At 43.1% G+C, this 26,800-nt stretch overlaps 1 protein-coding gene across 4 annotated transcripts in view; it reads right to left on the bottom strand.

Moving 5' to 3' along the window:
• The window catches only part of LOC143958930 (ras GTPase-activating protein 4-like), a 238,831-nt gene that overhangs the window by 9,505 nt on the left and 202,526 nt on the right, over window positions 1–26,800 (bottom strand). For 3 of the 4 annotated variants that reach the window (XR_013270146.1, XM_077467917.1, XM_077467918.1), the window contains exons 13-18: window positions 25,351–25,543; window positions 17,099–17,236; window positions 13,445–13,589; window positions 12,371–12,540; window positions 6,453–6,590; window positions 4,797–4,932 (exon numbers count right to left, since the gene is read on the bottom strand). Coding sequence is in view for 3 of the 4 variants with exons in the window: in XM_077467917.1 (XP_077324043.1) it covers window positions 4,797–4,932; window positions 6,453–6,590; window positions 12,371–12,540; window positions 13,445–13,589; window positions 17,099–17,236; window positions 25,351–25,543 (920 nt within the window). In the remaining variant the exon portion in view is untranslated. Of the gene's footprint in view, window positions 1–4,794; window positions 4,933–6,452; window positions 6,591–12,370; window positions 12,541–13,444; window positions 13,590–17,098; window positions 17,237–25,350; window positions 25,544–26,800 lie in introns of those variants that run through there. The other variant, XM_077467919.1, reaches the window with a different exon arrangement.

The following is a 26,800-nucleotide window of genomic DNA, read 5'->3' as shown; positions in this document are numbered from 1 at the left end:
GGAATGGGGGGGGGGGGGGGGTGGCTGTTCTAAAAGAGGGATGCCAAGGATGGGGATTTGAAGGTGACAAGTGATTTGGGGGGAGTCATTTGTGGCCAGTGAGATATGCGATCACCTCACTCTGTACACCGCATGCTCCTGATCACAGCACTCTTCTGTACACCGCACGCTCCTGATCACCACACTCTGTACACCGCACGCTCCTGATCACCGCACTCTGTACACCGCACGCTCCTGATCACCGCACTCTGTACACCGCACGCTCCTGATCACCGCACTCTGTACACCGCATGCTCCAGATCACAGCACTCTTCTGTACACCGCACGCTCCTGATCACCACACTCTGTACACCGCATGCTCCTGATCACAGCACTCTGTACACCGCACACTCCTGATCACCGCACTCTGTACACCGCACGCTCCTGATCACCGCACTCTGTACACCGCACGCTCCTGATCACCGCACTCTGTACACCGCATGCTCCTGATCACCGCACTCTGTACACCGCACGCTCTGAATCACCGCACTCTGTACACCGCACGCTCCTGATCATCGCACTCTGTACACCGCACGCTCCTGATCATCGCACTCTGTACACTGCACGCTCCTGATCATCGCACTCTGTACACCACATGCTCCTTATCACCGCACTCTGTACACCGCACGCTCCTGATCATCGCACTCTGTACATCGCACGCTCCTGATCATCGCACTCTGTACACCGCACGCTCCTGAGCACCGCACTCTGTACACCGCACGCTCTGGATCACTGCACTCTGTACACTGCACTCTCCTGATCACTGCACGCTGTACACCGCGCGCTCCTGATCACTGCACTTTGTACAGTGCATGCTCCTGATCACCGCACTTTGTACACCGCGCGCTCCTGATCACCGAACGCTCCTGATCACCGCACTCTGTACACCGCACGCTCCTGATCACCGCACTCTGTACACCGCACGCTCCTGATCACCGCACTCTGTACACCGCACACGCTCCTGATCACCGCACTCTGTACACCGCACACGCTCCTGATCACCGCACTCTGTACACCGCACACGCTCCTGATCACCGCACTCTGTACACCGCACACGCTCCTGATCACTGCACTCTGTACACCGCACACGCTCCTGATCACCGCACTCTGTACACCGCACACGCTCCTGATCACCGCACTCTGTACACCGCACACGCTCCTGATCACCACACTCTGTACACCGCATGCTCCTGATCACCGCACTCTGTACACCGCACACTCCTGATCACCACACTCTGTACACCGCACGCTCCTGATCACCACACTCTGTACACCGCACGCTCCTGATCACCACACTCTGTACACCGCACGCTCCTGATCACCACATTCTGTACACCGCACGCTCCTGATCACCACACTCTGTACACTGCACGCTCCTGATCACCACACTCTGTACACCGCACGCTCCTGATCACCACACTCTGTACACCGCACGCTCCTGATCACCACACTCTGTACACCGCACGCTCGGAATCACCGCACTCTGTACACCGCACGCTCTGAATCACCGCACTCTGTACACCGCACGCTCCTGATCATCGCACTCTGTACACCGCACGCTCCTGAGCACCGCACTCTGTACACTGCACGCTCTGGATCACCGCACTCTGTACACAGCACTCTCCTGATCACTGCACTCTGTACACCGCGTGCTCCTGATCACTGCACTTTGTACAGTGCATGCTCCTGATCACCGCACTCTGTACACCACATGCTCTTGATCACCATACTCTGTACACCGCATATTCCTAATCACTGCATTCTATACATCATGCATTCCTAATCACCGCATTCTATACACCATGCATTCCTCATCACCGCAATCTGTACACTATGCATTCCTCATCACCATATTCTATATACTGCACATTCCTGATCAGCACACACTCTGTACACCATGCACTCCTGAGCTTTGCACCCTGAATGTAGCACACTCCGGGTGTAAATAGGGATTCTAATGTGAAAGGAGGGCTCCTGATGTAAGCAGGGACTCCAGTAGTAAAGGGGGTCTCTGATGGTATAGAGGGATTCCTGGTGTAAAGAGGGCCCTTGATATAGAGGGGTTCCTGATTTTAGGTGCCATTGCTGATGTTATGGGGGACTCTTGATGTAAGGGTGGCTTCTGGTTTAAAGGGCTCCTGCTGATGTGAAGAGGATCTTTGATATAAAGGCGGACTCTGATGTAAAAGGAGGACTCTTGATAATAAGTAGGGAGCTCCTGATTATGGGGGATGCCAGATGTCTCTTGATGTAAAGGGAGACATCTTGAATAAAGAGGGGACTCCTGATGTAAAGGAGACTCTGATTAAAAACACATCCGATTCACATATATGTGAACCGAGCTTCAGGGGACAGTCACACCAGTGGCTGCATTGGAAATTACAGTGCATCACACTGTTTACTTTTTTTTTAAACAAACTTTATTGAAATGTCAAACAGCGACATCTCATTACATTTTATTGGCTGCAGCATGATGGGAGGCAGTAGATTGCCTTGCAGTGCCCTGTGCTGAAATAAAGTAGTGCATGCAGTGCTTTTTATAGTGCACAACCACTGCAGCACGTGTGTGAATTGGCCAAATAGGAGAAATTGCATTTTTCCCTGTCTTGTGGTGGCACTGCGCTAGAATAGCCACCAAACACAGTCCTACCACATTTGGTGTGAATCTACCCAACAAATTGTTGCTTATTTTATTATTTTAAAAAGTCCCAATAGCAACTTTTAAAATGTAAAGAGCTGTGCGGTGATTTTTCTACTGGGCCCTAGATGACCCTTTCATGGCCAGGCTGACTCAATCTTCGGGGGGGTGCCAAACCGATTCTTTGCCCAGGGTGTCTAGCTTTGCCACTGGCTGTGTGGAAAGCTGTTAGGAGGTCATACAGTAGAATAATCAGTAGTAGTAGATAAACCAGTGCAAGTGTGCAAAGGATACTGTCCTGGAAATATTTAGAAGAGTCTGTGATGGAAGCAATCATTTCATCATTGGTTTTAGAACACTAAAGCTACTTATTGTTGGCAATTTCCATGTAATTTTATGGCTATACATACATAAGTGCAGGATCTTCATTTTATAATTTAGTTACTAGTAACACAGTATCAGGAAATAGAGTCATACTTGATCCATATTCATAATACTTTCTCCCCATAAACCCAAAGAAAGGTAAATGCATTAGCTAGTCATCTGCTTTTGGACAAGCACAGAAGCATTAAAGATCATGCTCAAACTTTTTATTCATTGCGTTTATGAACAGAAAGTCATGCAAACTATGCCATTGTAAAAAAGAAAACAACAGCATACACTGTATGGTACTGAAATTGCTGTGGACCCTGGGACCCAAGTAATAGTAAAAACATCTGCTGTGGAAAAACAAAAAAAACAACTGACTGGATCATTTGCACATGTCTAATGCCCCGTACACGTGATTGGATTTTCCGCCAACAAAACCGTGTTTTTTTTCCCATTGTTGGCTCAAACTTGTCTTACTTACACGCGGTCACACAAATGTTGACCCAAAACTCAGAACGGTTTCCGGGAAAAAGGAAATTCAATAGCCAGTGTCCCTCCTTCTGCTTGATTCCAAGCATGCGTGAACTTTTGTGCAACGGACTTGTGTACACACGATCGGAAATTCCGACAACAAGCTTGTTGGTAGAAAATTTGAGAACCTGCTCTCAAATATTTGTGTGTGGAAATTCTGACAGCAAATGTCCGATGGGGCATGCACACGATCGGACATTCTGACAACAAGCTCACATCGAACATTTCCCGTCAGAAAGTCCGTGTGTACGTGGCATCAGATAGGTAGGTTTCCTTGATCCATTCAGATGTTTTTATGATTAAAAACCTGAAATCTGTTTTGGAAGTGTTTTAATATGCCCAAAAAATTCCCACATGTATGGCTTTGACTTTTCTTCCTCTGTCTTCTCTCAGCAGCATTGGTAAGTTACTGAGCTCTTTGGTGGGAATGGTGAAGTTGGTGAGTGTTTCTGGAACATATCACAGGTGTCTGCAGCTCTCAGCACCACAGTTCAACAACTCCATAATACTTTGAGCATTACAATTTGGGCATTACATTTTGTCCAAAAATAAATGGAGCAAGATTGTTAGATACCAGTATATTGGGAGCATCTAAAGAAATTCATAACTGTGGTAGTTCACGGCTCTTATTTCTGTATTATCATAAGAATTTGCACTCGCTTAAACAAAAGAAAGTGACAAGTTTGCTTAAACTCTAATGCCGCGTACACACACGAGAGGACTTTTTTTGACGGACTAGGTCCGACGGTCTTTCCAACGGACTTTCGGGCAGAGTTCCGATGGACTTTCCGAATGAACGGACTTGGCCACACACTATCACACCAAAGTTCGATGGATTCTAACGTGATGACGTACAACCGGACTAGAATAAGGAAGTTCATAGCCAGTAGCCAATAGCTGCCCTAGCGTCAGTTTTTGTCTGTCGGACTAGCATACACACGAGAAGATTTCTCAATAGGAACTGGGTACGGCGGAGTTCCGGTGAAAAAAAGTGAAACATGTTATATTTCTAAAGTCCGTCAGATTTTTGGACAGCAAAGGTCCGATGGAGCCCACACACAATCGAATTGTCCGCCGGATTCGTTCCGTCGGATCTTTGCTGTCAAAAATTCCGGTTGTGTGTACGCGACATAAAACTAGATGCAAATGCAGTGAGAACTAAAACATTATTATTGATCAAAACCATTTCTTGTAAAATGCCATAAAGTGTGTGCAATACCCCCTTTGTCCTTCTGGTGGCAGCAGCTCCATTTCTCTCCTTTAAACACTCCAGGATGATATGAGCACAGCATGTTGGCGTTGTTGACACAGACCTTTCGCAATGCTGACAACCATTGATTCAGTTCATTAACACACTAAAATAGATCAATACATTTATTTTACTTTTTAAACATACAGGTTTTAGTTAACTTTTCTGTTAAAAAAAAAAACATACAGGTTTTACAAGATTGGTTCTTAGCAAGCATTTTTTTAAATCTGCAAGTGGCCACCAAAAGCTGAATATGAAAGAATGCACTGTGTTTTTAGCTCACTACACCTGTCCACGATTGACGTGCATGCCTTCAGGTTGTGTGGACCTGAACTTCACATGTAACATTTGGGCCACACCAAATATAGATGATCATTCATTTCCAATAATGCTGCCACCTGGCTTGTATCATGGTTAGTCTGGCCTGTAAAAATAGGACTGGGGGCTCCTGTACATACAACTATAAAGACAGCCATTTTCCCACATAGCTGTAATTGCACTGATGTTAATTATGGACTATCAATAAAAATGTCAGTAACTGGGAATACTTCTGCAGATTGCAATAATTATTCTTTTCTTTCTGTAAAATAGTTGCCCCCCCCCCCAAAAAAAAAAAAATCAGCAGTCAGACATTGATTAAATAAATGATTCTGCAAACCTTGACTATTTAAAAAAATCAGTAGGAGCCTCTGCTTATAACATTCACCATATAATAAATACGGATAAATATGGAAAATGTTAAAAGGAGTTGCATTTACTGTATTATTCGCACCATAATTCGCACTTTTTTCCCCCCCAAAAAATGAGGGGAAATGCCTGTGCGTTTTATGGAGCGAATATAGACCAGCTTCCGCTGCCGAATACCAGGCTGGCCACTCGGCTCCTCAGCTGTGGGTTACCTGCTTTTCCCTGTCAGGACTGGAGCGTCTGTAAGTCTGTGACAGGGAATGTGTTCCCCCCTCCTTCTCCGGGCAGAGCGGGCTCTCTGTGCCCCCCCCCTTTCTGCGGACAGCAGCATGAGCCAAGCAGGAGATCAAAGACACGGGCTGTGTGTGCATTGAACTCTTCTTCTGTCAGCAGCGGGTGGGGGGATTAATAAAGCAGCAGCAGGACTGAGCAGCTTGCAGAGGGGGACACTGAGTTGCAGGCAATTAGTGTGCAGTAACCTCTAGCAACTGAATGGTAAGTGGCAATTTGTAGTAACCTCTAGCAACCAGTCAGCGAGCATTAATGTCTACCGTAGTAACCTCTAATGGTAAAGTGTACTAACCTCCTCAGAATATTTTTTTCTTGTTTTCCTCTTCTAAAACCTATTTGCGTCTTATTGTCAGGTGTGTCTTATGGAGCACAAAATACGGTCCCTACTAAACAATGGGAACTACACATGCTACGCAATCCAGCAAACACACAGTTTGATAAGTATTGGCCAGAAAATGGTCAAAAAATTATTCATAGCCCTATTTTTAAGTATCTCATACTAACAAATAGTAATAACATAATGTAACTAAACAAATCATGTGCTAATGTATAGGTACATTGCTTGATGCTATTTATACACTAATAATAGAGTCTCTACCATCTTACATTAGTGACATTGTTTGTTCTGAAAATACAAATTATCAGTACCTTACACTGCAAATATAACGCTTCCAGGCTGCCTGTTTCATCTGTATAAATGATCTGCATTACATTGGAATTCCCAAAACTCTTTTCTTCTACCTTTTCCAAGGCTCGAATTCTTGATAGAGGTATAAATGAACTTGTCTGTAAAAAAATAAATAAACAAAAACCCTTACTTAAAGCAGAACCATAGGCAATTTTGTTTTCCTTTTAGATACATTTTAGAGTAAGGGAGGGTTATAGGTCTCATTGGTAAGATTTCCCTTCACTTCCTGTCCAATAGCCATAACAGGAAGTGAGAGGAAATCCCTCCAAAGTTAGGGAATACCTGGTTATCGCCAGGGTCACCAGGTCCAGTGTCCTTATTGGAAGATTTCCCCTCTATTACGGTTCTAGAGAAAACATAACATTTGGGATTTTCTTTTACTTTTGATTATACAATGCATCCAGAAAGTATTCACAGCGCTTCACTATTTCTACAGTTTATTATGTTACATCCTTATTCCAAAATGAATTAAATTAAATTATTTCCTGAAAATTTTCCAACAATACCCCATAATGACAACATGATAGAAGTTTGTTTGAAACCTTTGCCAATTTATTAAAAATAAAAAAATTACATGTACATAAGTATTCACAGCCTTTTGGTCAATACTTTGTTGAAGCGTTGACACGCAAAATTGAGCTCAGGTCTGTTTCCACTGATCATCCTTGAGATGTTTCTACAACTTGATTGGAGTCCACCTGTGGTAAATTCAGTTGATTGGTCATGATTTGGAAAGGCACACACCTGTCTATTAAACCCACAGTTAACAGTGCATGCCAGAGCACAAACCAAGCCATGAAATAAAAAGAATTGTCTGTAGACCTCCGAGACAGGATTGTATGAAGGCACAGACCTGGAGAAGGGTACAGAAAAAGTTCTGCAGAATTGAAGGCCCCAATGAGCACAGTGGCCTCCATCATCCATAATCCATAAATGGAAAAAGTTTGGAACCACCAGCACTCTTCCTAGAGTGGGCCGCCCACCCAAACTGAGCGATCGGGGAAGAAGGGCCTTAGGGATGTGACCAAGAACCCGAGCTCCAGTGTTTCTCTGTGGAGAGAGGAGAATCTTCCAGAAAAACAACCATCTCTGCAGCACTCCACCGATCAGGACTGTATGGTAGAGTGGCCAGACAGAAGCCCCTTCTCAGCCCACCTGGAGTTTGCCAAAAGGCACCTGAAGGACTCTCAGACTGCTGTGGGGATGCTTTTCAGCGACAGGAACTGGGAGACTAGTTAGGATCAAGGGAAAGATGAATGCAGCAATGTACAGAGACATTCTTGATGAAAACCTGCTCCAGAGCACTCTGGACCTGGGGCAAACGTTCATCTTCCAACAGGGCAATGACCCTAAGCACACAGCCAAGATAACAAAGGAGTGGCTACAAGACAACTCTGTGAATGTCCTTGAGTGGCCCGGCCAGAGCCCAGACTTGAACGCGATTGAAGATCGCTGGTGAGATCTGAAAATGGCTGTGCACCAACGCTCCCCATCCAACTTGATGGAGCTTGAGAGGTTCTGCAAAGAAGAATGGGAGAAACTGCCCAAAAATAAGTGTGCCAAGCTTGTAGCATCTTACTCAAAAAGACTTGAGGCTGAAATTGGTGCCAAAGTTGCTTCAACAAAGTATTGACCAAAAGGCTGAGAAAAAACTTATAAAACATAGTTGCAAACAAACTTCTTTCACGTTGTCATTATAGTGTATTGTTTGTAGAATTTTGAAGAAAATAAATAATTTAATCCATTTTGGAATAAGGCTGTAACATAATAAAATATGGAAAATGTTTTGTTATGTTACTTTCCGCATGCACTGTAAGCCCTTGTACACACGGTCGGACATTCCGACGGAAAACATCCGATCGGACCGTGTTGTCGGATAATCTGACCGCGTGTGGGCTTCATCTGACTTTTTCCGTTGCAATGTCCGACCAACAAAGTTTGAGAGCTGGATATAAGAATTTTCCGACAACATGATCCGATCAGACTTTGTCCGATCGTTTGTAGAGAATTTTGATCGGACAAAGTGCCACGCATACTCAGATCAAATTCCTAGACCAAAGCTATCGGCTACTAGCCTGAAAGTAGTCCCGTCGTAACTAAATAACGTCATCACGTTCCGAACGATATGATTTTCCGACAACTTTGTCTGACCGTGTGTATGTAACACCAGTTTCGGACAAAATCCATCGAATAAATTCGACGGATTTTGTTGTCGGAATGCCTGACCGTGTGTACAAGGGCTAACATTAAAAACAGAGGAAAACAGAGAGGGTGAATCTCCCTAACAGGGCAGAGACAGCAATAAATATCTGATAGGTGTTTTGGCATTATGTATACTTTATCCCTGACAGGTGCCTAAAGGTAATCAATGGGCTGTACACAAAACAATGGTCAACAAGTTGTTAAATCCCCTGCTAACAAGAGAAAAACCTCTCCTTTGCCCCTTTTTCTTTCAGCAGATTTACAGTGATAACAGATAAACTGAAAAAAAAAACACTTCTTAGCAATTACATTATACACCGATCAGTAATAACTTTATGACCACTGACAGGTTAAGTGAATAACGCTGATTATCTTGTTACAATGACATCTGAAAGTCGAAAGGATATATTAGACAGCAAGTTAACATGTTGTTCCCTATAAATAAATGGGGGGGGACAACACGCGCCAGAACTCTCTAACATCACAAACATGCAGATCTGAACCGCGAACACTATTAAAGTCTATGGGACTTGAACTTGAAAAAACTCCCAGAGCCTTATATGCAAGTTATTGTCCATAAAAGGGTATGGGGGCCTGTGTACTGCCCTGGGGGACGTGTACCAATGCAAAAAAGTAAAAAAAAGATTGTTTTTAAAGGAGCAGTGAATTTAATGATGCTTAAAGTGAAACAATAAAAATGAAACATTCCTTTAACCATTTCCAGACCACCCTGCCGCACATATACTGCGGCAGGGCGGCCCAGCTTCACAAAACGATGCACCTCGTTTCGTGCATGAGTTACTGTGGTCACGTGCACGCTGCTGGCTGCACGCCAGGGGAGCATGCGTGTAAGTCCCGTGGACCTGATGTCCACCAGCAAGGCCGATCCCCGTTCTGACAGGGGTCAACACAGTAAGCCCATCCCCCACACAGATAGAACACACCCAGGGAACACAGTTAATCCTTTGACGCCCCTAGTGTTAACCTCTTCCCTGCTAGTGTCATTTATACATTGATCAGTCCATTTTATTGGTGTCACTGGTCCCAAAAAAGTGTCACTTAGGGTCAGATTTGTCCGCCGCAGTTTCGCAGTGCAATGTGGCCTAAACTGATGAATACATTTTTTTTGGGGATATGTATTATAGCAGAAAGTAAACATTTTTTTTTTCTTTTTCAAAATTGTTGCTATTTTTATGTTTATAGTGCAAAAAATAAAAACCACAGAAGTGATCAAATACCACCAAAAGAAAGCTCTATTTGTGGGAAAAAAGGACCTTAATTTTGTTTGGGTACAGCGTCGCACAACCGCGCAATTTGCAGTGAAAGCGACTAAGTGCTGTATCGCAAAAAATGGCCTGATCATTAAGGGCGTAAATCCTTCCGGAGCTGAAGTGGGTAAATATAGGGGGTACCCTTAGGCCGCGTACACACGGGCGGACTGTTCGCCCAACTTTATCCGTCCAACAGTTTCGGCAAACAGTCCGCTCAAAATTAGCATGGACGGACATGGCCACACACGACGAACGAACAGTTTGCTGAAACCGTGCGCGATGACGTGAACGGCACGTACGACGGGACGAAAAATACGACGTCCTATACACTGCATTATAACTTTCGGCGTGAAAATCCTTTCTGAGCATGCGCGCAACTTTGTTTGACGAACAAGCCTACACACGAGCGGACTGTTCGCTGAAACAAGGTTTCAGCGGACAGTTTTTCGGAAATTCCGTAAAACCTTGTTCGTCAAACTGTCCGCTGAAACTGTCCGCTGAAAGCCCACACACGAGCGGACTGTCCGCCCAAACACTGTTCAGCGGACAAAGTTGGGCGAACAGTCCGCCCGTGTGTACGCGGCCTAAGTCTGCCTGTAAAGTGGCGCATCTGTACCGTGTATAGAACCTGATGCAGCAAAACTGACATTTCATTTTAAAAAAAATACATTTAAATAGATTTTCCCTGCAAGCTTTTTTTATTTGGACACGCTGGAATTTAGACACTGGGCATGTGGGTGGCAAGTCATGTATTTTTTTTTTTTTTTCGATGAAGCAGCTGAAGCAGATAAATTTGCCTGCTATACTCTATAGCTGGTGGTGTGCTGCTGGCAGACATGTTGCAACCCTTGTTGTGACACCCTTTGCTATACTATCATCCCTGTCAGTGGAGGCTGCTGAGAGGTCATGAGATATAGCGAGGGTAGACATGGAAGGTGAAGAGTGGAGGAGAAGAATTGTGTCCCTTGGCTTTCTGGTGTTCTTGCCAACGGGCTGAGTGGTGGCAGGTTAAATGCCTTGTCAAGCATGTGATACCCAAATGGCTGGTGTTTTTGCCACACTTTATCTGCAAATTGCAACAGTGCAATCGGCTGCACGTGCTAAAAAAGGCCCACACAGCTGAGCTGTGGGAAGTGGGCTGGGAGATAAAAGCTCCACAATCTGAAATAGGGTGGTTGCTCTCTACTCTTCCATGGTGGCTTCCTCTGGAGGACATCCTGCCTCGTTGGGGTTGTGCCTCCCCCTCACTTTCCTCTGCTCTATCCAGCACCCAAGTCGCTTCAGTGACCTCATCATAAGCAGAGGCAGATGTTTCCATGCTCCTATGAAGGGGCCAGCAGCGTCTGTGTCCACAGGAAAAGGTGGTCCGTCCATAGGCAGGGCACATTTATCTGTTTAATAATGTTACCCATGCTATCCAGCCACAGCATGCAGAGGAGGTGGCGGACTGGTTTACTAAACCATCACCCTCCTCTATCACCCAAGCTGACACTAGTGACAACAGTCCACCACAGCTGCCAGAGCAGCTTATTCTGCCCCTTTGTCCACAGCTACCTTGCCATAGCCCCAGCATCATGCATGAAGGAGTCAGCTGAATTATTTGAACACAGTGTTAGCCACTTGCTTCTTGAGGTTGCACAGGCTTTACTTGATTCTAATGTTCATTCTGAGGTAGAGGAAGGGAGTAACATAAGCTTACAGAGAGGAGAAAACACTGATAAACAACAAATTGGCAGTCATGTTCCCTCAGTCGCGGCGTATTGCCAAGTTTGCTCCAGCGATGATGAGGATGAAAGGAAAGATGATGATAGCCACTGGCAATAATCACTGTGTTCGTCTGGCAGGCATGGCCCATTGCACCCCTGTCCTCAGTCAGCCGAACACAATAGCTCCAGGGGAGGGATTCCCCCATCAACACTGGCTGTGGTGATGGTAAAATTTATGTTTTTTTTTTTAGTGGTTAGTTAGTGTTTAGTTTTCTTTAATGCAAACCCGTGGTTTGAGTATTTTGTGCACATGAGAGAGTGACATATGGTGTGAGCAGTTGTGATTACTGAAGTTATATTTTCCTACACATAAGAAGATTTTTTTTCAAATTTTTGGAGTGAAACTGGTATATTTCATAAAATTCTCATGTCTACTATTTCAGTAAGCAGTGTTGTGGTTTTTGTGAAAATGTAATTCATGGAGATCACTAAGTTCTTTTGCACTGCTCCAGTGAAAACTGGTGCAGTGCAAAAAAAAGTGGTAAGTTCCGCAGCAGAGACTTTTGCAGTGGGTAAAGTCAGATGGAAAATGTAATTGGTATGTACTTTCCGGTAAAAATGCAGTAACTGGGTTTACAAAAGGTTTGAACATTACAAGGGAATAAAGAATATGAACGGTGATATTGTATATTTTTTTACCTTTGAAAACTGAGTCTTGGCAAAATTTAAGGCATCAGCAGTTAGTGAGAGGAAAAGCTTTTTGAAAGATGAACTCAGTAGGTATCCTTTGCATTTAGTTTTGTAGACCATTAATTGACCTTCTTTGACAGTAAGGTTCTGAAGATTTAGTGACTTCTGTAGATCTAGTTCTGCAAGATAAAAGACAATATAATAAATGTAATCAAATTACCACTTCTTTGAATTTTAGCATATTTAGTAGTATTCAACCCTGGGCAATTTCAGTGCTCATTTTCAGCAATTTCAAAGAATGGTGGAGATAACCCAACAAATTTTGTTCTGTAGATAATGTCACCTACATAGAACATTTCATCAATAATTCCTGTTAGCCTAAACCAGATATTATCTATTATTATTACTTTGACTGTAAAGTCTTGTTAAAAAAAAAAAAAAAAAATATATATATATATATTATAAAAAATGATATAAACTTATATAAAATTATACTTACATGCTCTGTTGCAGGGAATTTGCACAGAGCAGCCTGGATCCTCCTCTTCTCGTGTCCCTCTTCTGTGCTCTTGCCCCCCCCCCCCCACAGTAAGCAGCTGCTTTTTGGTCCGCCCCCTCTCCCTCTCTCCTGATTGGCTAACTGACTTTGATTGACAGCCGTGGGAGCCAATGCTGCCATTGCTGTGTCTCAGCCAATCAGGAGGGAAAGTCTCAGATGGCCAAGGGACTTGTGGACATTGCTGGACAGAGGTGGGGCTCAGGTAAGTATCAGGGGGGGGCTGAGGAGGACTTCTGCACACAGAAGGCTTTTTATCTTAATGCATTAAGATGAAAAAACCTTCCGACTTTACAACGCCTTTAAACTAGACTTTTAGGGGCTGGTATATGGTAGCCAATCAGCTTCTAACTTCTAAAAAAAAACAAAAAAAAAAGCAAGAAGCTGATTGGTTTCTATGCACAGCTGCGCCAGATTTTATATTGTCCAGTTTTAGTAAATCTACCCCTTACTGTCTTGAATTTATTGTGTTTTCTCACTTTTTTAGTTTTTTTTTTGATAAAATTATTGTTATACAGCAATATTACCTTCCTTCTCTTCAATATCTATAAGTTTGATAATGAATTCCTTCAACTGTGAAACTCCTTGCTGAATGCTTGGCTGTAGTGGCGCCATCCATGATTCCTTGGCTCTACTTGCTGGAGCATCCATGTTGCCAACATTCTGTATTGCCTAAAATAAACAAAACATTAATTTTGAACTTGTATTATATGAAAATCTATTTTTATAGCTGCATTCTCTTGAAATAGTTACTGATTATTTGGCGAGGTTCGTGGAATTGCATGTAGATATTAGGAATATCAAAGCAATAAATATATCTACTTGCAATTCCATGAACATTACCCAATAATCAGTAACTATAACAAATTAAGAGAATTAGAATTTACTTATATGTTTACTTACAATGGAACTTTAGTCAGAAAATGAAGTCCTGCAAGATCACTTCATGCTGGCCCCTTTTGCAGGTATAGCTATGTAAAACATTAAAAAGAAGTGTCTATACTGCTTAAATTCCAGCAATACACTGTCTCACCCTGCTCTGCGCATGCTCAGTTGCTCTCCATTTTTAGGCACTGCTGAGTTTGTAGAGGCTGATCTGCTGACAGCCTTAAGGCCGGGTTCACACCGCTGCGATGCGGGAACGCCGCGAATCCGCGACATTTTCCCGCATCGCATTACTCCCGCCGGCAGTTCACACTGCCCTATGCGGACGGCTGGGAGTGTCAATGATATGTTAATGACACCCCCAGATCCGTCCGCATATCGCAGTGCGATCTGCCGACTCGCACAGGAATCGGATCGCATGGTATGAACCCCCATGCGATCCGATTCTGTTGCGGACCAAAAAAAGGGTCCCGTGCGAGTTTGCTGCGGGAGCGATGCGAATTCAGCCATACTATCTGTATGGCTGTACTCGCATCGCTACGGAGATCGGATGTGATTTGCGGTGCGAATCACATCCGGATCTCCCCCCGCAGCAGTGTGAACCCGGCCTTAAGCAGAATTAAACCCTCCTATCCTTTACAGCCAAGGAAGCTGCTCCTGTTTGATCTGCACCTGCCTGCAAATGTGACAGTTAACAAACCTGGCATTCCAGACATATAACTGTTTTTTGAAACCGTTAAATCAATGGGTTTATTTCCACTTTATGATTTACTGCTATTCAGGGGCTCTGAGCACCAGCAAACTGGCAGCCTCCAGCAAGAAGCAACAGCAGCATTGCTGGAAGCAATTTACAGTACACACTCATTTTGGTAGCATAATTGTTAATGTGGGATGTATGTTCCTTGCTAAAGAACGTTATTTTTTATCAAGTTGTTATGAGTAAAGTTCTGCTTTAAATACCGTTAAACAAATTTTCTGTAAAGGGAATGGGTGGAGAAAATAGATACTGCCCTGTGAGGCGTGTCCCAAACCCAAGTACCAAAATAACAATCTGGCACCTGTTATTCTTTATGCTCATGCATTCTGTATGAGGTATCAGGTAACCACAACTGGAGGCCTGACTTTAGGGGAGGACAGGGCAATGGTGAAGTATGGCATCTAAGGTCTTTACATTTGACAAGCTTGATCAGGAGGGCTAGGTTATGTCCCAATTTATTTTAAAGGTGCCACTATAATTTAAGCCCTGTCATCTGTAGCAATCTAGATCATCACACCCTTACCACACCTGTACTGCACATACAATATATTGTATATGGAAACTGTGCAAAGGTACCAAAGGTACAAAAACAGGCGGTGTTAATCATTACGTGAGTTATCTCATTCTATGTGTGTCCTCCAAAACTGACTAGAATGCTAGCAAATCATTGCAAAAACCCCAAGTTTTTCATCTTGTCACACCTGTAAACAGCACACACACTCTACAATTCCACCACCATGAGTCAAAGTAATCAGGCCCAAAAAGTACCTTACTAACAAGAATAAAAACCTTCTTTGGGAAGATATAACCAACTCTGATACCATATTCACAGCCCTTAACCACTTGACCTCTGGAAGGTTACTCCCCTTCATGACCAGGCCATTTTTTGAGATACAGCACTGCGTACCTGGGCGGTCGTGTGACACTGTAGCTGAATAAAATGTTTGTCCTTTTTATCCCCCACAAATAGAGCTTTCTTTTGGTGGTATTTGATCACCTCTGTGTTTTTTTTTTACACTATAAACTAAAAAAGACCGACAATTTTGAAAAAAAAACCTCAATATTTTATTAAAACATATCCAATAAAAAAAATTTAAAAAATCAATCAATTTAGGCCAATATGTATTCTGCTACATATTTCTGATAAAAAAGAAACGAATAAGTGTATATTGAGTGGTTTGCGCAAAAATTATAGCGTCTATGAATTATCGGATATTTTTATTAAATTTTTTTTTTTTACTAGTAATGTTGATAATCAGCAATAGCGGGACTGCGATATTGTGCTGGACAAAATCGGTCACCTGACACTTTTTGGGGAGCAGTGACACTAATACAGTGAACAGTGTTAAAAAAAAATGCAGTCACTGTATTGATGGCACTGGCTGGGAAGGGGTTAACATCAGTGGTGATCAAAGAGTTAACTGTGTGCCTAGGTTGTGCTCACTCACTGTGGGATAGGTGTTTTGACTAGGGGAAGGCAAAGATCCTGCCTTAGTAGAAAAATGGGATCAATGCCTTCCCTTCTGACAGAACGACAATCTGCTTTGTTAACATAGGCAGCTTGTCATTCTGCCTGTGTCCTGTGTAATCGGTGGGTGCCAGCGGACATCGAGTTCACGGTACCTGCCGCTGGGCTCCCACTGTGTATAATCACACAGCGCACCTCAGTCCCGGAAGTGTCAGATCATGTACTAGGTACGTGATCTGACACAGGGCGGCCGCCCTGCTGCAGTATATCTGTGTTGGGCAGTCGTTAAGTGGTTAATATTGCTGGCCACTATTAAAGGGACTGTGCCCAGACTAAAGAAATTTTATTATTTTCATATTCTGAACTTACAGTAAAAGATCTTAAGTCATTAATGACCTAACTAAATATAGGCACCCTGTAGTAGTTCATGCTCAAAGCTCACAGCAAAGACTAAAATTGGGTTTCAGTCCAGCATGTGCTGTTTGATTGCGTTAGAAGGCTGCAACAAGAAAAAAATCAGGGAAAAGGAGCTGCAATTTCTGTGCCTCTGTCATGAATTTTTAAGATACATTTCTCCACGCTGTAGATACATTTCTCCAAAACTCCAGAGGATAGTAGGGGATTATTTTAAAGTTAGTTTACTGCTTGCTAAAATTAATAATAAATAATAAATTCATATACTTAGTCTGACTATAACACTGACTTCTTTTTGACTATATACCAAAATCTTTATTACACATATTTTTTCTTCCTCGTTGTGCATATAAAACAAAGAATCAGACAGTGATAAGTTGACATTTTATATCGATTGATTCCTACACTTGTCTGTCTTTGAATAAAATCTTTCAAAAATATAGTACAACCTTTATTCACTATTAGAACAAGGATAAATCCAGCACAAGACACATTTGCTAACAGATTATATGTGTTGCTTAATATCACAATTTTATTGGTGTACATTTAAATTGTCCCAGTTTTTTTTTTTTTTTACAGTTGGATTTGTATGGCACTGCAATATGAAAGTAATCTCTGTACATTCTCTACATGACATGTAATATAAACAGATGTTACCTTAGCTAAGAGCAGCAGTGTCCGACTGGTCCGAGCATCTGCGTGTTTTTCTCTGAGATGGAAAAGCTTAGGAGACATGATAGCAGGAGAGAAAAACCGAAGACACAGGAAACTGGTAACTGCAATAAACTTCACATTCTGGAAAACAAAAAAGACCAACCAAATTACCAATAGTATTAAACCAAGGCCTTTTTAGTATAAACAGAAACAAGTACAACACATAAATGATAACAGTGTTGAGCTGTATTCACAAGAATATATACACCATGTAAAAAGTCAACAAAAATACTGCAGCACCAATAATCAGAAATTATACAATAATCTTGTCAATATCTTTCCAGCCCTTGAAATTGTTTTTTTTTTGTCCCTAGTAGATTCCAGAAATATTGAAAAAAAAACAGAAAATTGTACCATACTTACCGTAATTTTCTTTTCCTGGTGCCTATCCATGGCAGCATACCTGTGACAAGCTCCGCCTTGGCTCCTCCCTCAGGACTAGTGAATATTATAAAAGAAAAGGTTAGTACAGCCCCCGCATTCTCCGTAATATAGAATACCGAGGGTGGGATTGTATGCTGCCATGGATAGGCACCAGGAAAAGAAAATTACGGTAAGTATGGTACAATTTTCTGTTTTCCTGGTGCCTCCATGGCAGCATACCTGTGACAAATAACTAGCTGAGATGGGTGGGATGCTTAGAAGTCTATTTTAAAGAAATTATTATTTAGAAGAAGCGAGGGCTGATGTGACTGCCTGTCTGCCAAACTCCACCGATGCAAGAGCTCCTGGGTCCACCCTGCAATGTTTCAGAAACGTATGTCGGGACGACCAAGTCGCTGCCCCACAAATAGTTTCAATTAACACATTCGCTCTTGCCGCCCAAAAGGCAGAAACTGCTCTGGTGGAGTGCGCCCTGACCGCCAAAGGGGGTTCCAGCCCCTTTGTCCTGTACACCTTGTGAATGAGTCTAACGATCCATGAGGCAATCGTTCTTGCTGACGCTTCCTTGCCTTGGTGTTTGCCCCAGGGAATTATAAACAGCCTGATGGAATCCCTGAATGATGCTGTGGCCTGCAGATAGCATTTCAAAGTGGAGGCAATGTCTAGCTCATGAAGAGAACCAGAGTCCTGTTCTGAAAATGTTGGGAGTGCCCAAGGTTCTGACATGTTTAAGGATGATGCGACTTTGGGAATAAATCCTCGCACTGTTCTGGGTTCTACTCTGTCCGGATAGAATATGATATGATTATGATCTGCTCCTAAAGCTTGGAGCTCTGAAATCCGTCTGCCAGAGGTTATAGCTATCAGGAAGGCTAGCTTCTAGGCTAGATTCCAAAGCGATGCTGACTCCGAAGGGGCAAAAAGGTGGACTGGCTAAGGACTCTAGGATAATAGCAAGGTCCCAAGTGGGAAAAGATTGTTTAGTTGGCGGTCGGATCTTTTTGACAGCTTTGAAGAATTGTATTATTAATGAGTCCTCGGCCCATCTTCTACTGGTTTGCCAATGAAAATGCTGATACCTGTACTTTTAGTGTACCTAGTGCAAGACCTAGGTCTAGGCCTGCCTGCAAAAACTCAAGAATTTGAGAGGATGATGGGGAATCTGGATCACAGCTTCTGCCAATCATGAAGGCCCTGAACTTTTGTTTGTGGATGGTTTTCTTGCCTTGAGCGGGGTTGCGATCACTTTGTTGGAACACCCTAGAGATTGGAACCTTTCCCTTTCAGCTGTCAGATGTGAAGATCCAGCCTGTGGGGATCTGGAAGGGTGTGACATCCTTGCGAGAGGCGAAGAGGTATTATTGGAACCTTGACTGGAAGTCGGGTACTTAGATACATTGCTGTGGGGAACCAAGGGCGTGTTGGCCAGTACAGTAGGACCGTTATCACTGTCGAGGTTTCATAATCATAAGCCTTGACAGGAATCTTGGAATGAAAGGCCGTGGAGGGAAGGCATAGGCCCGATTGCATGCCCAGGGGGCTGAGAGGGCATCTAATACCTCCGCTTGGGGTTGAGGAAGCCTTGAGATGCACCTTGGAAGCTTGGTATTGAGTGCTGTTGCAAATAGGTCTATCTCGAGGGGACCCCACTGGTTCACTATCCAGTCGAAAATCTCCGGGTGTAGAGACCATTCGTTGGCATCCGCAAACTTGCGGGAAAGGCGGTCGGCCCTCAAGTTGAGATGGCCGGGCAGATAAACTGCCCTCAGGTCCTTTAGATTCCTTTCTGCCCAGAGTATTATGGGTTCCACCTCCTTCAGGAGGGACCTGCTGCGTGTCCCCCCTTGCCGGTGTACATAGGATACCGCAGCCCTGTTGTCCATTCGGAGGAGAACAGGTTTCCCTGTAATCTCGAACCTTAGGGCTAGTAACGCAAGGTAGGCCGCTCTGACCTGCAGGACATTCGACACCAGGCCTGTTGTATGGAAGGACCATCTACGCTGCACTGAGATCCGGTTGCAGTGTGCTCCCCAACCTGCTGCACTGGCATTGGTATTAACTGTGATCCAGTCGACATGCCCTAACGGCGTGATTTCAGAAGTGTCTGTTTCTTCATCTACCAATGCAGACTCCTGAGCATCAAGGTCGTCAAGTGTATGGGTTGGGATAGATACCACCTGTTCCACAGTCTTTTGCCAGCAGTAGAAGGTCGTCCAAGTAGTGGCATACCCGAAGCCCCAATTCTCTCAGAGGGGCTATGATGGCAATTGGGGTCTTTGTGAAGACTCTTGGCGATGCGCAGAGGCCCAATGGAAGACTCTGGAATTAGAGATGTACCTGCCCCACCGCCAATCTCAGATACTTCTGGAAAGGAGGGAGTTTGGGTATATGCAGGTAAGCGTCCTGCAAGTCTATTGACAACATCCAGCCCCCTGATTGGTCTACACAAATAATCGTTCGTAGTGACTCCATTTTGAATCTTACTAGGAAGAAATAACGATTTAGACTTTTTAGGTCTATCACGGGTCTCCACCCTCCATTTCTCTTGGGGACTGGAAACAGGGTTGAGTAAAAACCCGAAAATCTCTCTGATGGAGGCACTGGAACTACCGCTTGCTGTTACTGCAAGGAGAGAAGAGATTGCTGTAGCACTTCCGTTTTTTAGGGGGGAACCTTGACACCCTTGTCAGGGAGAAGAGGACCTTGGGAGGTTTGTCTAGGAACGGCCCAAAATGGCCATATTTGACTGTGGAGACTACCCAAGAATCCCTGCACTTTTGCTCCCAGATCTTTGAGAAGTGTTTTAGCTTGGCCCACACAGGAATCGCTTGGGCTGGCCAGGCGTCGAAAGGATATAGTAGAATCCTGTGGGTTAGGCATTGGTCTCTGTCTTCGGGTTTTGAGGAACGTGGACTGTGTGCTTTCCCAATTATGCCTGAAGCCTTTTCCCTGCCTGGACTATCGGTAATCCTTATTCTTGGAGTATTGAAATATAGGTGCGATTGTCCTGGAGCGCCTAGATCACCTGTCTTGGGGTAGCAGGCCTGATTTTCCACCAGTGACTCGAGAGATGTCCTTGTCCAGTTTTTTTCCCCCCAAACAAGGCTTCACCATCAAATGGTATCTTGCACCAGTTCTGTTTGGAGGCGATATCTGCTGCCCACGGTTTCAGCCACAAAGCCCATTTGGCCATAACTGTGTGGAGCATTGCCCTTGCGGAGCAACGAATTGAATCGATGACGGCTTCACCAATAAAGTCTGCTGAGAACTTCAGCTCATCCAAGGCCTTGATTATATCCTCCTCTGGGATGTCCTGTTGGACTGCTGACTCTATATTATCTGTCCAGACGCGTAGCGCATTGGACACTGATGTCAGGGCTATGAAAGGTTTACAGGCGTTGTCTGCCATCTGGAGTCTTAAAAGAAGTTGAGTCTTCCGGGGGCAATGTGACATTCTTTGCCAACCTTACCACTGCTGCATCGACCACTGGAGAACCCTCCAGCATTGCGGAATCAGGCTATGAGAGAGGGAATAACTTTCCCAACCGATTAATAGAGAACATTTTCTCTGTCTTTTCCCACTCTTCCTCAATCACATCCCTGATCTCGTCCATGAGAGGAAAAAACGGAGATCTGACGTTTGAGAAAGGGGAAGTACGATTTAGACTTCTTAAACCTTTGTGTTGGTCTCTCCCAGCCGATCGCTTGTTTAGCTGCCTGTACATAAGGCTGGACCATAGCGAAAGCAAAGCCAGAGGCATCTAGGTCATCAGATGATTCCTCTGAGATGGCATTCTCTTCCTGATGTTTAGAGGAGGATGCCGGCGACAGACGAAAAATTCCACTTGTGGACATCCCCGGGATGGAAGCCTCAGCCTCAGCCGTTTGCTCCTGAGGAGGAGACGCTGGTTGTTGCGTCGTCATTGTGGCTACCAATTCCGCAAGGGAGTCCTTTACTGCTTTCTTAAGTAGGTCCGCCATTTGCAGACCTTCAGCTGCATCGTCCCTGAGGCAATCTCAAACAGATCAGTTTGTCTGAAAGTGGGGCAGCTCCACATGTCTGACATCTTGGAGATCTAGGTCTCGGGGAGCATGAGTGATGGTGCCTTTTTGGCCGATGCTTTCTGCCACTTCTATAATCCCCATGCCAGGACGACCTGTCTCTGCTGTGACTGGAGTCATCATCGCCTTCATGTCGCCTTGAGGTCCTCTTAGACATCTTCTGGCGTACAGGACTGAAATACATAAAGTACCAGCCTGAGTGCACTCTTTTTTTTTTTTTTTTTTTTAAAGTGTATCAACTTACCTGGACGTAGGTCCTTACCTCAGGTGTAGAGTAGGATCTTGTGCGGGTGGCGAATGGCTCATACTAGACGGATTAGCAGAAGCAGCAGCTAAGAAAAGAGTTTTAGAGGAGAAAAATCAACCAACCGTGTCCTTGACTGGAAAAAAGGGACTTTTTAATAAATACATCTAAAATACGTCTAAATCTACATTTTGTCCTCCTGTCCTTTTTTTCTTTTTTTTTTTTGGGGGGGGGGGATTTAAATTATATATATATTTAAAAATTTTTATTTATTTATTTATTTATTTTTGTAAATAAAATAACTTATTTAATTATTATTATTATTTTTTTTTTTTTGTAAATAAAATAATTTATTTAATTATTTTTTATTAATTTTATTTAATAATTTAATGTTTATTTAATTTTATACTATTTAATTAATTAATCCATCTTCTCTTTTTTTTTTTTTTTTAAACTCAGAGTTGCAGTTCTCCCTGCAGCCACAGGCGTTCCACTGAGGCCATCAGGGAGATAAACAGTAGAACAGGAGAGGCAGGGCACGCCTCTATCCTGTCTTTGAGATTTTGAGGGCACAGACGTCACTGTGCCCTTATCAAAGATGGCCACCGCGGCCTCCGAATCCACTGCGCATGCGCCGATCGGCGGACCAGTAAGCTAGAAGCCTCACGCCGCCGGCGCATGCGCAGAGCACGGCGGGGAACGCCGAAAGTTAAATAAAACGCCGGCGCTGAGCGCGCGCGGCTCCTATGGAGCCGGGAATGGCGACAGGGGCTAAGAGGGAGATTGTCTGAGAGAAACCAACAAATGGGAGGTCAAAAGAAAAGAAAGAAATGGAAGGTTGGGGAGGGGAAGAGAGCAAAAGAGAGAGGGAAGAGAAAAGGGAAAAGATAAAGATATAAAACCTAAAAAAAGGGAAAGGAAAGGAAGGAAGAAAAGAGAGAAGGAAAAAACAAAGAAATGTAGAAATAGCTGCTGCCTCCGTTACCATGAATGAGCTGGTGCCTGATCAATTTGCAGATAAAGCTCTTACTTAAGAGACAAACTGCTTGTCCCAAAAGATCCTACAGAAGGGACTTCCAACCTTATAAGCGCGTTTAGCTGCCCAAGAGAAGGAACTGCGTCCGGGAGAGGCTTGAACCCGGACGGACGCTGCCGAATGCAGAAGGTAAGGACGCCGACCAGGATTCACTGCCATGAGGTATGAGGAAAAAAAGGAGAATGCGGGGGCTGTACTAACCTTTTCTTTTATAATATTCACTAGTCCTGAGGGAGGAGCCAAGGCGGAGCTTGTCACAGGTATGCTGCCATGGAGGCACCAGGAAAAATATATATATTTTATACTTTTTTTTTTTTAATGGGATTTTAGATTTTTGCCAGCTCGGTCCATTAGAATTTTGCTTGGTGATTCTGAAATTGTGCGTAGGGAAAATAATGCATGTAATTGGATTGGTTATTCCGGTGCAAAACTCTTTTTCGTTTTCATAGTTGAAGAAATAAACTGTTCTTGCTGTCCTTGTTGCTGTGTGAAAAAAATCTATTTTTGTTGCTTCATTCTATTTCATCCCCAGGGGTTTTTCTGTGCATTTTAAGAAAAAGTGTATTCTTGCTTGTTATACTGCTTTCAACAAGGGCAAAAACAGTATCACAAGTGAAGTAACCTTTGTCAATCAATCAGGATTAATTTTTCCCTGCTCTATCAGTAAAGTGAAATCTGACTGTTTTTTTCTGAATACTACACTTTGTATGCCGTCATTGGCTTTTCCACTACTTTACTGGAAAGGCCATTTCTATGTGCAGGTGTTCTACACAATGCTAGAGACTAGCTAACATTCATCACCAACATACAGCCAAAATGAAAAGCTTAACCGGATAAGCTGACAGTTTTAAATGAACCCCCTGTGCCCAAATTACACTTTCAAAATGGTGGACAACAACAAATAAATATCTCTTTCCAAAATATTAGAAAACAAAGATTGGATATCCTCTTTTCACATTTTTCTTGAAACTATATAACTAAATCAGCCTTTCATAACCTTTTTAAATTGAAATAACAGAGATCCTCTGCTAAAAATATTATGTTACAGTAGAATTATCAGTAAGTTGTAGATATATTATTAAAGGAATAAGTAAAAAGGCGTACTTAGCATATTTGACACCCAGAGCAGATCATTTTTAACATTCCGTTATACAACTGTTTTACTTTTAGCAATCATCATTTATTTAAAATCTAAAAAGAAAAAAAAAAAAGAAAAAACAATGGATTCCTCTATCCATATAAGCAAGGTAGAAGGAGTAATGCCCAATAAAACATTGTATTCTGACAGCAGCGACTGATCGAGGGAAAACATTCCCAACATTCCATTTGACAGAAGACGATCGTTAGAGCACAAGTGGCCACACATGGATGAAAATTCAGCTGGTCCCTGCTGAACTGGCCAAATTTCGAAACATCTATGGCCAACTTAAAAATTATATTATTATAATGTCAGGACAGTAAATGTAGTAGTATCCCTTTACATTGGGAGTAGTGAAAAAATGCCATCCAGATAAAGGCATGGAGGAATATCAGAATTTCCTTTGGTGAACTGTCTCTGGATGGGTACTTTTTTTATTTGCACTGTCCTTTTTACTCCCTTAGTGTTTGTGTTTGTTTGAGTTCTTCTTTTTGAAGAGCTGCATGCATGATTGGTGTGGGTTTGTTTCTTGACCTTAATGTCTGGTGTAGTGGTATGATTTTTAAGATTTATTTTCCTCCCAGTAATGACATACTGGGTTGATTTACTAAAACTGGAGCATGCAAAATTTGGTGCAGCTGTGCATGGTAGCCAATAAACTTCTAACGTCAGCTTGTTCAGTTAAGCTTTGACAAAAAAAAGCTTGGAAGCTGATTGGTTTCTAAGCAGAACTGTGCCAGATTTTGTACTCTCTCGTTTTAGTAAATCAACCCCAGTGTATTAATTGATGTGATTTTTTTTTTTTGGCATAAAACCATCTTTTGTTTTCAGAGCAGAATTTGTTGTGCTTAAATTGTTTTGGTAATATGTATTTATTTATTTTTTAATGTGCATTAGTGGTCAGTGGAGTCCCTCTTTACATTGAGTATTAGTATAAAAGTGCACCCCATTACACTGAAAATCCTAGCAAAAGCTTCTCTTTAAAATGGTGATAAAGAGAAGATGTGCAACCTTACACTGGTGGTCAATAGGAGAGGTGAGTCCTGACATTGTTGGTCAGTGGAAGAAATCCTATTGTTACACTTCTCACCACTCAAAGGACCCCTAGAAATCTCCAGAAGAAACCCAAAGTTCCACTGGACTCTGCTTAAGAAAGGCTGCTCTTGGTGCTTAGCTGATTAAAAGAGGCATCAAATGTGTTTTAAGATGACAGTTAAATATGACAAATATAAATACTCATTATTACAATTCCTAATGATGAAGAGGGCAAGTCTGTTGGAAAAGTATGCAATTCAAACAGATTCATGCCCTGATAAATTGTCTTTACAAACCATATGTTTATTTTCTGGAAAACACTCTTCCACCCGTCTGTAGAGTTGCCGGAATGTAGCTCGTATGGTAACTGGACAAGTGTTAACTGACTTGGCTATTGCTATAAGAAGATCAGTCAGGTAAGACTGGAGACACTGAGCACTCTGCAGAATTATTTCACTCTCAGTCTGGATCCGGTGTAACCCTGAGCACCTGGGAAGGGAAACAGGGTGAAAATGTAAAAACTATAATAAGGATTTGAACTTTCATGTAAGAAAACAGTACATTTATAAGGACATGTTTCCAGGATGCTAGGGGCACAGGGATTTCCTATTTTTAAACGGAACTCCATGGAGATGGAAGATGATGCATTAATGCAACTATACTGAATCTGCCAATTTCCCTTTCTAGTCTGACACATTTTCTTTCACTGCCAATAGTTCAAAAGTTGCCTTAACAGGGTCCTAGCATGCAAACTAAGTCGGCTGAATATATTTCTACCGCTGCAGCTGCTCTGTCCATGGCGGACATTTACAGACTACATTGATTGATCGGTGGGATATTTTGAGACATATATCTAATTGAGTGGGCTCTGTATAAGGTCTAGAAATTCCCTGAAGAAGGGCAGGATCTGCCTGAAACGATTGTCGGGTTGGACGTGTGCTAGAGCCATTTTATGTATCATATTGTGCTGCTTGTGATGATGCATTTTTCAAAATGCTTTACATGCATATTTAAAGATAATTTTTGTATTTAATAAAATATTGTAATAATATCCGTGTTTTCAGTCACTTATAAAGTCCAGTTTTATTGGGGGTTTTTCTCCTTTCTGTACATTCATATTTAATGGATCACAGGACAATGAACGGGAAAGGGGGGTGGGGGCGCTAGCGCTACATGGAAAATTCCCTGTATAAAGATCTGTATTGCACAAAAAGCTCAATTCTGGTCTGGACCCAGCTGCAGGAAGGAGAGGATTTGTCCAACAAAGTCCTGGTGTGGACACCGCAAGACTCACACCAAATGAAGTATGCCATCTATGTCTGAAGATAGACCTTGCAAGAAGTAGGATTTTAGCATTTAGCACCGGAGTTATATATTCAGATATGCCCTTTTCGGTCAGACCCTGGGCTTCAACCAGCATATCGTTAAAGCCACTGACTGTAAAGCAGGATGGCAAATTTTTCCTGGAGACAAAAGATCTTGATGATGTGGCATAGCCTATGCAGTATCTGCCAGGATTTTACTAAAAAAACAATCCTCCTGGGCCTGGGCAATGAGCAATGAAGATCACCAAAATGCCCTCAGTCTTGATCCTGCACAGCAGATAAGGAAGAGGTTTTAGAGCAGGAGGGGCATACATCAGGGTGTACTGATCCTATGAACCACCAGAGCATCCACATTCCACTAGAGTATCCCTGCATCTAGACACAAACCTGTCCGATGAATCTGAAGGCAAGAAGATCCACA

Source organism: Lithobates pipiens, unplaced genomic scaffold, assembly GCF_037356315.1.
Source record: "Lithobates pipiens isolate NorthernLeopardFrog02 unplaced genomic scaffold, aLitPip1_a1.2 Scaffold_65, whole genome shotgun sequence".
Classification (NCBI taxonomy): domain Eukaryota; kingdom Metazoa; phylum Chordata; class Amphibia; order Anura; family Ranidae; genus Lithobates; species Lithobates pipiens.
Note: the sequence above shows the minus strand (reverse complement) of the source record. Positions and strands in the feature narration are given on the sequence as shown.